This window comes from Anomalospiza imberbis, chromosome 3 (genome assembly GCF_031753505.1).
Source record: "Anomalospiza imberbis isolate Cuckoo-Finch-1a 21T00152 chromosome 3, ASM3175350v1, whole genome shotgun sequence".
NCBI lineage: Eukaryota > Metazoa > Chordata > Aves > Passeriformes > Viduidae > Anomalospiza > Anomalospiza imberbis.
In genome coordinates this window covers 58,422,900-58,436,745 of record NC_089683.1, presented here as the reverse complement: position 1 = coordinate 58,436,745, position 13,846 = coordinate 58,422,900, and the positions used below count along the sequence as shown (strand labels likewise).

Below are 13,846 nucleotides of genomic sequence, written 5' to 3'. Positions count from 1 at the left end.
CAGTTAGCACCTCCACATTCATAAAGCCTCGTATCACAGGTACCACATCGTACGTCCAGCTGAGGAGATACCACACTTCCTGAAGTTTCAGCAACCTTCGCTTGGAAGCGGTTCTCACCGAGATAAAAATGCTTAAGGCAGACCTTTTAACTCCTAACGCCCTGCCAGGAAATCCAGAGTCGGTAACCCTGGGGGCTCGGGGCTCCGAGGCTCTCCGGCAGCGGCGCACCGCCGCAGCCCCGGGATGCTGCTGCCGCCCGCACAGCCCAGGCGCTACTGAGCCCAGGGAGCAAACCGCGTGTGCCGGCACCCGGCAGTGCCACACAGCCTTACCCGCCATCGTCACTGTCCCCAGCATGGCTGAGGCCACACTGACACCACGAATCCCCTCTCCCGCTCCGAGGTTCCTCCCAGGGCCGCGGGGCAGCTCCAGCCGACGGCAGCGAGAGGGAGGCGGCCGCGGCAGCGACGCTTCCAGCCCCCGGCACCCGGCTGGCTGGACGGAGGGACGGCTGACGGAGAGCCTGCCTGATGGAAGTCTGCCCGTCGGAGGGCTGAGCTCCGCCCGAGCCCCACGGCCGCTCCCACCCCGTCCCGGACAGCCCCGGGCCCCGCCCGGGACCGCCCCTCGCCCGCCCGGCTCTTCCCACCGCTGGCCGGCACAAGCGTGGTGCCTCACAGGCTCCGTCTCGGAACTGCCGCTTCGAGCCTTTATCTGCCTCTGCCCCGAAGGGAAGAGGCGCCGGCTGCCGCTTTCGAACCGCCCGCTTCAGTTCCCGCTGTTGTAATGCCTTCCTGATGCAGCTTCCCACAAGGCATCCACACCCAACCTCAACAGCTGCTACTTTAAAAGCCCCATGGATTTTGTCCCTCATAAACAAAACCATACAAAAACCACTTCTGTTTTTCCACACTGAAATATTTGCTCCTTTGCCTGTTACTGTGGGGTTGGTTTGGGTTTGTTTTGTTTTCATTTGTCTGGAGGGTTTTTTTTTAATTGGAATTCTCTACAACCTAATTACTTATAAATTGCCTCGAGTTCTGCTATCAAGAGTTTCATAAACATGTTACTCCAGATACTTGTATTATTATAATTAATGCTCCTACTGATAGTAAAAAAAGGAATGCAATATAATAAAATAAAATGTAAAGGCTCAGTATCTAATACAGGTGTCCTCCTATAATAGCAACAGTATTTCTATTTTGATTACAACTGATTATGTTGAATATCTCCAAAGTTCTGATGATACTTTGAGCCTTCATCTCTCTGACTCTCAGCGATAACTTCCCAGCCAATTTACCAGAATATCTGGATAATTTAATTTTATAGTGGCAACTTTATTGCGTCTAGGTCATCTCAAGTGGTCTTCTGAATGCAAGATTCAAATAATGATGATAATCAACCAAACCAAAAAAACTTTAATCATAAACACTTCTTTACTGTAGGCAAACACTTGTGTTGTTTCAGTGCTTGGTGCCACAATGCTTTATTTCTGAGTTTAGACTTGCAGCAAGGTGAAATAAACTATGAGTGGAGAACATGAAGTGGAGAACACAAAGTGTAGCACTAAAATGGAACATTTTATCTGCATGAAGCAACCAAGAGATACCTCTTCTCCACCTTTACTCGTCTGCCTAAGGACAGATAAGTTGGACCAGACTCTCTAAGGTCCAGAGGAGTGGACAAAAACATCTGAACAAAACCTTTACCTGAAGAACTCTTTTCAGTGCCCAACTGGGCAAGTTTTATTTGTCTCTATAGATGATGTCATTTTCATCTATCCTCACCAGTAAATACATGCTGTATCACCTTCATAAAGGGATTTTTCACTTCAAGAGCAAACAGATAGTACTGTTTTCCCTTTCAATGCTACCATGTAGACTTGGCTCCACTGAATAGGAATATTAGCCAATAGGAGAGATGATTCTCAAAACAAAGCCAAGGTTTTTCAGGCACTCTACTCAAATTCCTAATGCTGTGTATGTTTACATCTTGCCATGCAACTGGTTACACATTATTACCTAAACTCAGAGGAGGCTTCTCACCTCTTCATTACATACCCTAGGAATGTGATTTCTATACAACTGAAACTACAATCCAAGATTATTCAAAAATAATTATAATCTTTGACTATTAACTTGAAACTCACACCCTTTTAACGGCCTTTTCTTTTACCTGGTCCAGAAGCTGAATATCAACATGAAATCTTCTGACACTATTTCCAAACATCAAATATTTTCTCCTCCTTTATGACTCTGTTTAGCAACTATGCTCCCCTCATCCCTGTCCATTTAAGAGTAAAATTTTAGAGAACTGGAGTTTCATCAAAGATAAAACAAGTTGCATTCAATTTTATAGTATCAAAAGTTGCTGCTGGTATAATTAAAAAAAAAAAAAAAGGTACAAAAAGCTCAGGATAAGATAGGGTAGCCTTCCACTGGGATAACAGCATTATGGCAATTAATCTAAAGATGTGACAAAGAATTGCTTTTACCAGGATTCAAACTCTAGCGTACACCAGGGGTTACACACACATTTTAAAAGGCACTCTACAGGCTGACACTTAAGACAGTGTCTCATACCCTGTCACCATCCCTTTCCAGCTCACCACCACCAGCATTAGATGCCTGCTCTGACTGAAAACCAGCCCTCCCTCTTGCCATCCTGCCAAAAAGTCAGCAGGCAGCTGGACCGCTGAAGCAGATCTCTCAACGCACGCCTGTGAACAGGAACAGAGGGAAGTAAGAAGAGGTTGAGGAGAGCAGGAAAGATGGGCTGCCAGATCACACAGGAGACAGAACAGCACATTCATGACTGTGCAGCAAGGCAAGGGAGATGTTCCTAAGACAGAACACACATGCCTCTATGAGAAAGGTTTTGTGGTCCCAATGCAAATCCAATTAAAAGCTGTAGGAAAGGGAACTTTACTCAAGGTAAAACCGACGGATTAGCAGCCTGTCCCTTCCTATGAGTTCAGAATAATTTATCATTAATACCACTAAAGAATTAACATAAGAAGGATTTCTGCCTTATGAAGGAAGGGACAGGCCCATGCAGCAGGAACTAACACGAGAAGTAGAAACTGAGCTGTTCCTAACAGGTGGATGTCCACCACTGACACCACCTTCAGTCCACAAGCCATTTGTCATATGAACTCTCTCCTACAGAGAAAACATCTCCCACAAAACAGTGCCCAAGAAGCACCTGAGCAACAACAGATCACCTGAGTAATACCTGTTCAGTAGCAGACAGCTAGTTGAGCCCTATTTCTACTCCTCATCCCATTTAGCACACAAGCCTATGTGGTACATCCACTGAGCACATGTTTGTACTCACCACTTGTTCCAGCAGACTCTGTTTGCTCTCTGGGTGGTTGTTGGAGCGGTGAAGCCACCTCTGACTGCTGCCCATCCAGTTCCTTAGATGCTGTAACAGCTCCCAGCTGCAGTGGCTCCTCTGGTGAGGCATCATCCTTCAAATTGTCTTCACTAATATCACGTACTGGTAAACTTGCATTTAAAGCCTGTGTGGTCAAATATTGATTTAAGGATGGTAGTAGGGAAAGATAAAAGAAAGAAGAAAAGAAAAAGAAAATGTCAGTACTAGGCCAGATTCCCCCTCAACGCGCACAGAATATTGTTCTTTCATTCTCAGTTTGAATACATACATGCAAGCAATTTTAACTTTAATTTAATGAAAGTACTTCTGTGAGGAAAAGATCCCAAAACACATAATCTGGGACTATTTATCTTTCTGCTCTCCCACATGAAATACGTGGAAGAAGCAGATCTTACAGACAATGGCCTATAACCTTGTGTAGAAATTGCTTTCTTCCATGAAGGTAAACTCCAGGATAAGGTGAATCTAGCTGATGGAAAGAAATTATTCAATCAAAGTGTCTGGTGTAACTGCTCTGATATATGAATGAATCCCCTCTACAATACAGCCTTTGGTATTGCTCCTCTACTAATGTGCTTATCTTATCATCATCAACAATACAGCTACAAAGAAACTGAACTATTCAGGACAGAAAGCAGAAGACATGGATTTCCCATGAGGAAATGCAGTGAAACTGAGATTAAAACTAGAATTTTTGGACCTCTGTTATTAGGCAGAAACTATTCTTATGGGAGGAATGAGCTTTGCAATTCTTTGAGACTCAGCCCTATAGCATTTGAAATATTTTTTTCTAGATTTGCTAATATATGCAAAAAGAAGAATCTGTTTTTCAGCTTCCACACTTGACACATTTTAATTATTTTCAGCATTTGAAATGGCTTGCCCTATAAGAAGATATATACTTTCACAAGTATATTTTTATTTTAAAAGAATGGAATGTGTTGTGGTCATTATAAGAGACTTAATTACCCTTTAATTTATTGACTACCCTTTAATGAACTAGCTCTCCAACTGATTCTATTACCTTCCAACAGAAACCATTTCAACTAATTAACCATTATTCCTGAAGTGAAGGTTTGAAGTTCCTCTGGTGGAACAGCAAACTTTAATTATGTATCATTGTCTTATGATTTGTCTGTACTCCCAAAATACTGCCACTGAAGCCCTGTTAATTAATCAAAGGTACCACAGATATATTACATCGAAAGATGGGATCTAACAACCACATGCCTGAAACACCAAGCTGGGATCAGGAAGATGCCACATTCTTGACGACTGACTCTCTTCCAGCCTCCCCTACATAAACCTGAATGGGGAAATCTATTTATTTATTTTTACTAGTAATTAGCCTGCTGAAACAGAATTTCAAATCAACAGACAGAGTGCCAGGAAAAGGGCTTTCCTCTTAATTATCAGATTCTTTTCACATGCTGGGTGATATCTGGGAGAAGCGCTGTACCCCACTTCCACAGGCAATGAAGCGTGTGCATTCAGGTTCCCAATTTTCAGTTCAGAAGCCCTTAATTAAGCCAAATTGCTTCCACTCGGCGTTGTTGCGTTCCTCAAAGCTGCCTTTCACAGCCACATAATCCACCTCACGAAAAAGGAGCCCATTCTGCTCCACTGCCAATACCACAGATGGAATAATTTGGCTTTAGAGTTTCACATGCTGAGACCAGATATTAAATAGAAGAAATACGGAATGGCTCAACACTCAGATTACATTCCCGCTTCTCACATCATCCTTCCCATAAATCTAAAACACAGAAACTCAGGAGGGATGAAGATACCACACTACCAAACAAAGGCACGTAAAACCTGGGAAGCTCCTCTGCAGTTCCACACAGCATTAGCTGAATGGGAGTTACTCATTAAAGACAAGCAAGAAAATCAAGACATAGAAAACAACAACCTAATTCTGAAAGGGCTTTAAGATTCTTCAGTACAAATTTGGTAGAGGACCATTACTATTTTTTTAACAATAAGTTTGAACTATTCATTCTTGAAAGACAACTGCTAGTCCTGCAAACACAAGATCAACCTCGACTTGACTAGCTCTCAGGAAACTTGGCTATCTGAAGAAAAAGCCATGGATGACTATTTCAAGATGACACTCTCAGAATTAGCACCAACAATTCTTTAAAGTCACAAGAAAGGCAACAGCACTGAGTATCTTAGCATTCCGCACGTTATTAAAAGATTTCTTTGCCTTTCTTTCCAACCCTCCCCTGGGCAGCACACCATTTTAAAGCTAGTCCCATGTATAGACACACATGTACAGTCAGAGTCAACCATTTGCCTGATAAGCAGCAATGGACTCTGCAAAGAACCAGAGTACAAAGGTAGGTGGTACGTCAACGGAGTACAGCTTGTCTCCTTTTTAAATTGAGCACAGACTGTTATGATAAAATATTAACAATGGTAGTACTTACTATTACCCCAGCTCTGAATTTATTCTAGAGTTTTGGTGCATTCAGGAAAACAGTGACTTTATATAATACTAGAGATTTGTGATTTCAGACCAAAATTCAGAAGTCACTGGGTCTAGCAGATAACACTTTGGATCTGTTACATCTGCAATATCTTCCAGTATGAAAAACAGAATTAAATATAAAACATCACTAAATGTAAGACTATAAGCAGTTTTTACAACTAGCCAGTATAATTATAATCCCTGTTCACTCTGTATATAAATTCAGTTTTGGAAACAGGATCCATCTGTCACAACTGAGTAAAAAATGTAAATACATGGAAAACCTCAATATTTTCAAATCTGACCAGACCTGCAATATAACCCTACCTTTTTACCCCAGTCTCTTGGGGAAGAGTTGGATGTGATTCTTGGCCTTGGGAAGGCAAACTTATATTTTCAAATCAAGTGTTCTGCTTTAAATAATTGAATAATCAAAACTAATAAAACAATAGTATTTTTTCCAAATTAAAACATGTGCAAAGGAGAAGAAACCTTTGGGGAGTTTGTAAAGTGAAAGGAGACATAACAGCATCATTAGTTTAAATAAAGAAAAAAAAAATTGTGTTTTAAAAAAAGTTGCTCAGGCTCTTTATGAGGGTCAGTGCAGTCTGTCCCACTGCATTAGTCCTCAAAAGAAACTAATTTCAGTTTTCCTTCACATTAACTGCTTCATTTCTCTGAAGGGATCTAAACTGCAGTTTAGTCCAATTATATCTAATTTGGTGAGCAGTGCTCTTAATTCCATTGAGAATTGTTGTAAAGCTTAGACAAATACAACATCAGAGTTTAAAGAGATGGGTGAAAACAAAATTTAAAAAGACAAAAATTCACAGTATTAGGAATCTCTCTGCTCATCTTCATGCATTTATCTACAAGTAATGAGACATTACATTTGGCAGGTTTACCAACATTTATCAGTTTTTTGTGGCACACATTCATTACACTCCTTTGATTATTAATTTATGAATGTGTTGTCTCATGAACACAGGAGAAACCAAGGGGAACTGGTTATCCAGTTCACTGATCTTTCAGCTTCTTCATTCCCAAAACAAAGGGCCATTAGCAAAGCACCACTCCAGCTTCTGTCACGCCATTACTATACATCCTGTGTATATTTTTTTCATATTTGCCTCACATTCACCACAAAGATGGAAGCAAAGGGCAGACACCCAGCTAATGAGACTAAAATGCACAGGGCTTGTTGCCCATGTCACTCTAACCAAGAGCAGCCTCTGCTCCATCTTGCATCCAGCAGTGGGCCCAACTGTTAGACAGCAATAAACACGGTCTAACTAAAACAAACCATTAAACAAAATTGAAAATGGATAAATTACCACGACAAATTGCATGAGATGTGGATGAACTGCAGGCCCCCGATCTCAACTGTGCATTAGTTGACGCTTCCTTCAGGCACCATTCCTGAGGGGTTCACAGCACCTAGCCTCTTCCCCCACCAGCAATCACCATCATTCCCAACATTCCTTGTACCAGACCCAAATCATTCCAGGGATTCCTCACACCAGGCCCAAACGTACCAGAGTTAATTTTGCTTCATTCTGTCAATCCTGCTACAGTGATTCTACATTAGATTACTAAAATAGCCAGATCCAGCTGTCTGAACAACTGAGCAAACTGACATAATGGTCTCTAATATTTTTCCTGAAGTTTGATCTTGAAACTCTGGGAAAGACTGTTGCTGTACTCAGGGAGTCTGCTTTTAGCACACGCTGCTCCATTAAAAAGAACTTCAAACACCAACACTTGGGAAAAGAAAAAAATTTGATCATTCCAACTCTTTGTTAGCTATACATTAGAGGTTTGTGGGATACTGCAAGTTCCAGGTGAAGAAAACACAAGGTCCTTCCTCTGTAAGGCACATAACAGCGCACCTAATTTGATTACCTTATTTCTGCCTCCTGCAGATAAAGCCAAGAAGTTTCTCTGCACCTTTCAGCTCCTTATCTACCCTATTCTCTCCCAATTGTCAGCCTGACTTCACAGTGGCACCTCCTTACGGATGACTACCCTCAAAATCCAAATGGATAAAACAAAACACCCAAAACACCAGTAAGTTTCTACACCCAATTCATCCCTGTGATCTCTTTTTGCAACCTGTGAAAGAAGCACTACCCTCAATCTGTTATTCTGAAGCCTGATCCAAACAGAGCTCTTTCCCAGGTCTCATAGCTTTAAGTTCTTTCAGACACCATCTTATGGAAGCATTTCACAGGTATAGCTTACCCAGGCTCTAAGGACCAGTCAGACCAAGGGCTGAGCACGAAACACGGTCCTCTCCTCTTAGCAACCACATCCAGGCTTGCATTTCCAACCTGGAGGACTTTCAAAGTCCCAGCCTCCTCTTTGCATCTCCTTAGCCTCTACCACATCAAACACAAGCTAACTGCCTCGGCTTCCAAAGTGGCCAACCACTCCCTCTACCACCTCCCTCTTATCTCCTATATGATTAGGGGGCTATTTCATGCTTTTGGTGCCGCTATGACACCAATTTCCATTGTGCATTTTTTCAGTTACACATTTTTATTCTTGCACCCCGGCCACTCCACAGGCATGGTCAGCTGTCCAAACCTTACCACTGAATTGTACCAGTCTCTTCCTCCCCAGCTGGAAAAGAAGTATCTAATAGGAATCAGACCCTGCTGAACTAGAGGAACTCTGCAGCCTCAGACAAAATATCTCAAACTGGGGCTCCCATAGACACAGTCCAGGGACTTTCCTTGAATAAGATTAGTTTCACCATTGCTAACGTAGTATTTTCAGGCTGACTCAGCTTCCTCACCAGAACGCAGTTGTTTAAACAGCAGATGTAAGTCTGCCCCAGCTGTTATTTGTCAGGCACTCGGACAATAAGACACTCTGACATCTCAGCTGGTAACCTCTTTAGAAGAGACAGTTCCAAATATTTACTGTCTAGCACACACTTGCTCTCATTACAACACAGGTAGCATAATCAAGTTACTACTCAGAAATGGGAACCATCCCGAAAACAGTCTGAATGACTTGCTGCTCAAGTGGGGGCCCTTGCATGCCAGCAAGCCAGGAATCCACCACACCACATTTTCAAACCATCAATCCCCATTAAAGTATTATCTCTGACAAACCTATATTTTGATGAAAGAACAGCTTATTAGCATTCCTATATTTTTTCCAGATTATCTCTCTGGAAGTTTCCCTACACTGTTTCAGGAAGCTGTTTCAGCAGAGCTTAGCTCCTTCCACAGGGCCACAGAAAGAAACCTGTATTAAAGCTGCCACCTTGAACTTCCAAATAAAATAAAAGTGGCACGTGTGTGATTGTCACTGTTAGCTGCAACGTTGGCAGGATGATGCTGTTATCCCGGTGTTGCCCACATGGCTTGAAGTCACCTTCTGTCCCATGGGAGGGCACCACGCTGGCATTTTTTCCATCTCTCCGATGCTTAGCATCAAAATTGGAAGTTGGATGAGAGCCACATCACTGCTATGAACAGAGAAGGTGTTCACAAAATAGAGATGCCCAAACCAATCCAGTCACATGTCACCACCAACAGAAGTGTCACCCAACTTCTTGTCCAAGTCCAGACACAAGATCCTGCCTGCTCCCCTGTACCTGCAGCTTCTGCTGAGTCCCAGAAGCCAAAACATCTCAGAAAATCAGCAGAAAATGACCTTGCCAAAGAACTGCAACAGTTTTCCAAGGGTTTAGCTCCTTGAACAAGCTCGCACAGTGCCAGATGCAATAAAGGAGAAGCTGCAGGTGCTCTCGGGAGGAAGCAGGAGAACATGAACCACCTCACCAGACATTTCCACGGCTTTTGTCAGCTCAGGACATCAAAGGTTTGTCTGGCCTTCTTCAAGACCAAAAAGATCTTGTTCCCACTTCCTAACACTATTGAAATCCAGTAAATCCTTCTCAGGCCAAGCTTCAGGCCTCCGTGCTGCTCAGGACAGTCTGCCCCTGAGGTTTCAATGAGTTTTCACCAGCTCACTGCTACCAACAGGAGAAGTTTCTTTCATTTCCCCTCCTGCCCTGCTGGAAGTGCTTGTCTCCTGGTTCTTGGTCTTACCTCTACAATGTAGGAGTCAAATGAACTCACAAACAGATCAGGAAAATGGTCCAGCAAGAATAAGTTTCAGTTTCCTGAAGGGTTAGTGAGTTTAACCTGCTTACAAAAAGGTAAGGTTAGGACACAACACAGCCAAGTGAGACTGCATCATCTGAGGCAAAAAAAGGAAGAACGGGGAGGAAGAAAAGGAGGGGGGAAAGAACATTGCTGCTAAAACAGCAATGAGGTAACTCCATCACAAAAATCAGCCTTCTGTAGAACCATACCCTGCCCCTTGGTTTCAACAGGACCTCAGGTGTCAATTCACCAATCTGATTAATTCAGTTCAAGCAGCTGAATGGATTAGTACCATCAGGATGTCTCACACTTCCCTGCAGAGATGGCTTCCCACAGCGGGGTGGCTATGCAAGATAAGGAGCAGCTCCTCCACTGCCAGAGTTTAGGTCTTGTCTGCTACAGTAAAGAAATCCACCCATTTCAAGTCCTAGTACTGTAGCAGGCTAGAAACTCTGGAGCTGCTTTGTGTGTAATTCACCAGGAACTTTTGAGAAGATTGGGTCAACAGCTGAGGTGCTCACCACATGAGCCCACATTTAACCTGCTGTGTTCACAAGCCAGTGCCCAAAGGCTCCTAAATATCCCTTGCTCTGTAGACCAAGCGCTTTCCAGGGTCCTTGGACTGCAGAAGTGAGCAACACCAAAATATATAGCCTCCCTTTTGGTAACCAGGACACCCAAAAACTGGTACCTGGCCAAAGAGTCACATGTGAATAATAAAACAGCTTAATGACTATACATTTTTTCCTTTCTAGAAGAAAAGGCGAAGAGGTTTTCATCTTGTAAAAAATGCAATTACGTCATGAAAGATATTTAATTAAGTATTTCAAGGATTTCACATCACAAAAGAAAGCACAACTTCTGAGATTTTATACCCTGTATAAGACTAGCTGCTTAGACAGTTCATTTGTAATTGCCTTGCCAAGGCACACTCAAGTTGGATTCCACTGAAATCAGTTTCTGAAATTTTTTCTTCTAAAAGGGTTGTAATAAGCATTTTAATTTAGAAAACACAAGAAGGAAGACCACCCTCCAAAAGATTCCCAATCTTCCACAAAGAAATTATCTATCTTACAGATTTCTCCAGGGGCACTGCAAGACCTGGTAATTTTCAAATTCAAAGAGCTGGAAGGAATAATGATGAAAAACTGTCACATATCTGCATGAAGTTACTTTACTTTAGTAAGACAGACTAAATGAGACACAAAAAAAGTATGACTAAACTTTATTAAAACCTATTTTTCTTTTTATGCAATGTAATGGAAGGCAAAACCAGATGGTTTAGGAGAACAGCAGTCATACAACTTCTTACAGCAGCAACATGGTAATAGAACTTGCCCAATTTTAAACAGTCCTACTTGAATAATCAGGCAAAAATCTACTAGAAGACATTTTTCCTAAAGCTTAGAAGACATAAAACACAGTATTAATAATAATCTGTACTTGAGAACAGTATTGATGTATTCTCTTTTTTTAGATGGTCTTAGTTCCCGTAACTGGATAAACACGGCTATGAATATTATATCTCTTTTTCAAAGTCGCATTATCTTAAATTTTAAACAACCACAATAGTCAAATGCTTGCCCAATATAAATTCTCTCTTTTCTAAACATCAGCATCTGAATTCTAAAATTGCCCAACAAAACTGCTAAATATTTCGTTAACCAACACCAATCCCCAATGCTTACTTTGTTAAAAAAAAAAAAATCTTAGTTAAAGTTCATTTGCAATGTGGTTTTCAAATCTGTCAAAACACGCACGAGGAGGTCTAGTGGCAGCCAGGAACTATGGGAAATTCAACTTGAAAGTTAAATCTGAACCACAAGGTCAAAGAAACAAAGTCATAACCGGTTCTCAAGCTCTAATACACCCACGCACCAGTCAGAGAAACTTCGGAGTCTCCCTGCTCTGAGCACCCAAACTCTGAAGAGCCCAAAGAAGGGGATCTCGGCAGAACGTGGTATTATTTCTCCCCTCACAAACTCCCTAAAGCCACACTATGTAAACACACAGATGCACATAACCTCTCTTTCAGTCCCAAAATCCCCTAAACGCGCCTATTCCAGAGGGATAAATGGGTTCATTCATAATCTATTTTTAAACCCCAGACATGTTTTAAAATAATTTCTTTAAAATTCTTCAACATCTTTATTTTAAATCACACATACCTAGAGCTCCTTTGCTCCCCACGGGCTGGGAGTTCGGGAGTCCCTCCCCCATTGCCCCCTATGCGGTACGACAGCGGGCCGCACCAAAGGCATGGCTCCAGCCCTCGCCGCCGACACCGCCGCCCCTTCCCCGCGGCGGCGGGCGGCGGCTCAGGTGAGCCTGAGCCCCGGGGTGCGGGACGGGGCGGGAAAGGGGGCACAGCGCGGCTGGCGCCCAGCCGAAGGCACTGCCGAGCCGCGCCCCGACGCGCCTCCCACCTGCTCCCTCGGGAGGGGAGAGGATGGAGTGGGGGGGCTGCGGAGAGCCGCGGGAGCCGCGGCGATCCGGCCGCAGGACCGCAGTCAGGAGGCTCCTTGGCGCAGACCTCGCCGCGGGTGGGTGCGGTTCCTCTCGCCCCGGCCGCACACAAAAGCGGCGGCGCCCTCGCCCCCCGCCCCGCCGCAGCTGCCGCCGGCGGGAGTTTTATGACTGCGGCGCCGGCCGTGGCGCAGTCCCGGCCCCGCCGCGCCCCGGCTCCGTGCCCGGCCCGGGAGGTGCCCAGCGCTGCGGCAGGTGGCCGCAACCGCGGCGGGAAAGTTTCTCCGCCCGGGGGTGCGGCGGGAGCCGCCGCCTCGCGTCCCCCCCGCCGCCCCTGCCTTACCTTGGCGGGCTCCGCTGGTGGCTGGGGCTCCGCCGCGTCTTCTGCCGGCAGCGGCTCTGGGGGAGTGCTGGGGGGCTCGGCGGCGGCCCCGGCCCCGTCCTGCGGGGCGGCCGGCTCGGCGGAGCTGCCGGCGCCCATGGCGCTGCCCCGCGGCCGTGCGGAGCCGCGGGCGGGGGCTGGCGGTGGGCGGCGGCGGTGGCACAGCCGGGAATGAAGGAGCCCGGCTCTCCGCAAACTCCTTTAGGACGCGAGAGGGGGGAAATTTAAAAAAACAAAAACAGCCGGGGGGGAAGGAGGAAAAAAAAAAAAAGCGCGAGCAAGGGCAGCGAGGAAAATCACCTCCTCCCCTGGTCCCCCCGCCCGCCTGCCTCTTGCTCCATCACATGAGCAGATCCCCGGACACGCCTTGCAGCATCAAACCGGGCTGATAAGGAGCGGCCAAGGGGGGCAGCGCCCTGCCCGCCGCCGCTGCCGCCTCTCCCCGCCCCTCCCGGGCACCGCCGGGGCGGGGGCGCCGCCCGGCCCCCGGCCCTCAGCGCCGGCACCGCGGCGCTGACTCAGCGTTTCGGCCCCCTCGCCGCTCTCCCGGGAGCGGGACGAGCGCCCACCCGCCGGGACCCTCACGGGCTCCGGCCCAGGGGCCGCGCCCCCCGCCCGGCCACGCTGCCCCTCGCCCGCCGCGGGCCTCCTGCCGCCTCCTGCCCTGCGCGCTCGGCTCCGCGGCCACCGGCCCTCAGCGCCGGGTCCGGACCTCAGCCATGCTGGGCCTGCCTGAGGGATATCCAGATTTCAGCTGATGCAGAAATGTAAGGTCCAATGTCTTAGGCAACTTTGAAGAAACAAAAAAAAAACAAAAAACAAAAAACAACAAAAAAAAATCAAGCCGCATTTTTGTTTTTTGGACTTTTTTTTTGTTTGTGGGTGGTTTTTTTTTTTGTTTGTTTGTTTGCTTTTTGGGTTTTTTTATTGTCATGTAGGATAGGTTCCCAGTTATTAATTCATGCCAGATCCTGGCACAAGCAAGGAAAGCCAAGAACAGGGTA

General features: G+C 45.4%; 1 protein-coding gene across 2 annotated transcripts in view; it reads right to left on the bottom strand.

The window, feature by feature from the left end:
• The window catches only part of AKAP12 (A-kinase anchoring protein 12), a 30,261-nt gene extending 17,210 nt beyond the window's left edge, over window positions 1-13,051 (bottom strand). The window contains exons 1-2 of one of the 2 annotated variants that reach the window (XM_068184595.1): window positions 12,804-13,051; window positions 3,338-3,524 (exon numbers count right to left, since the gene is read on the bottom strand). In XM_068184595.1, coding sequence (XP_068040696.1) covers window positions 3,338-3,524; window positions 12,804-12,941 — 325 coding nt within the window. In that variant the 5' untranslated portion in view covers window positions 12,942-13,051. Of the gene's footprint in view, window positions 1-333; window positions 502-3,337; window positions 3,525-12,803 lie in introns of those variants that run through there. The other variant, XM_068184597.1, reaches the window with a different exon arrangement.
• Window positions 13,052-13,846: the final 795 nt, after the last annotated feature.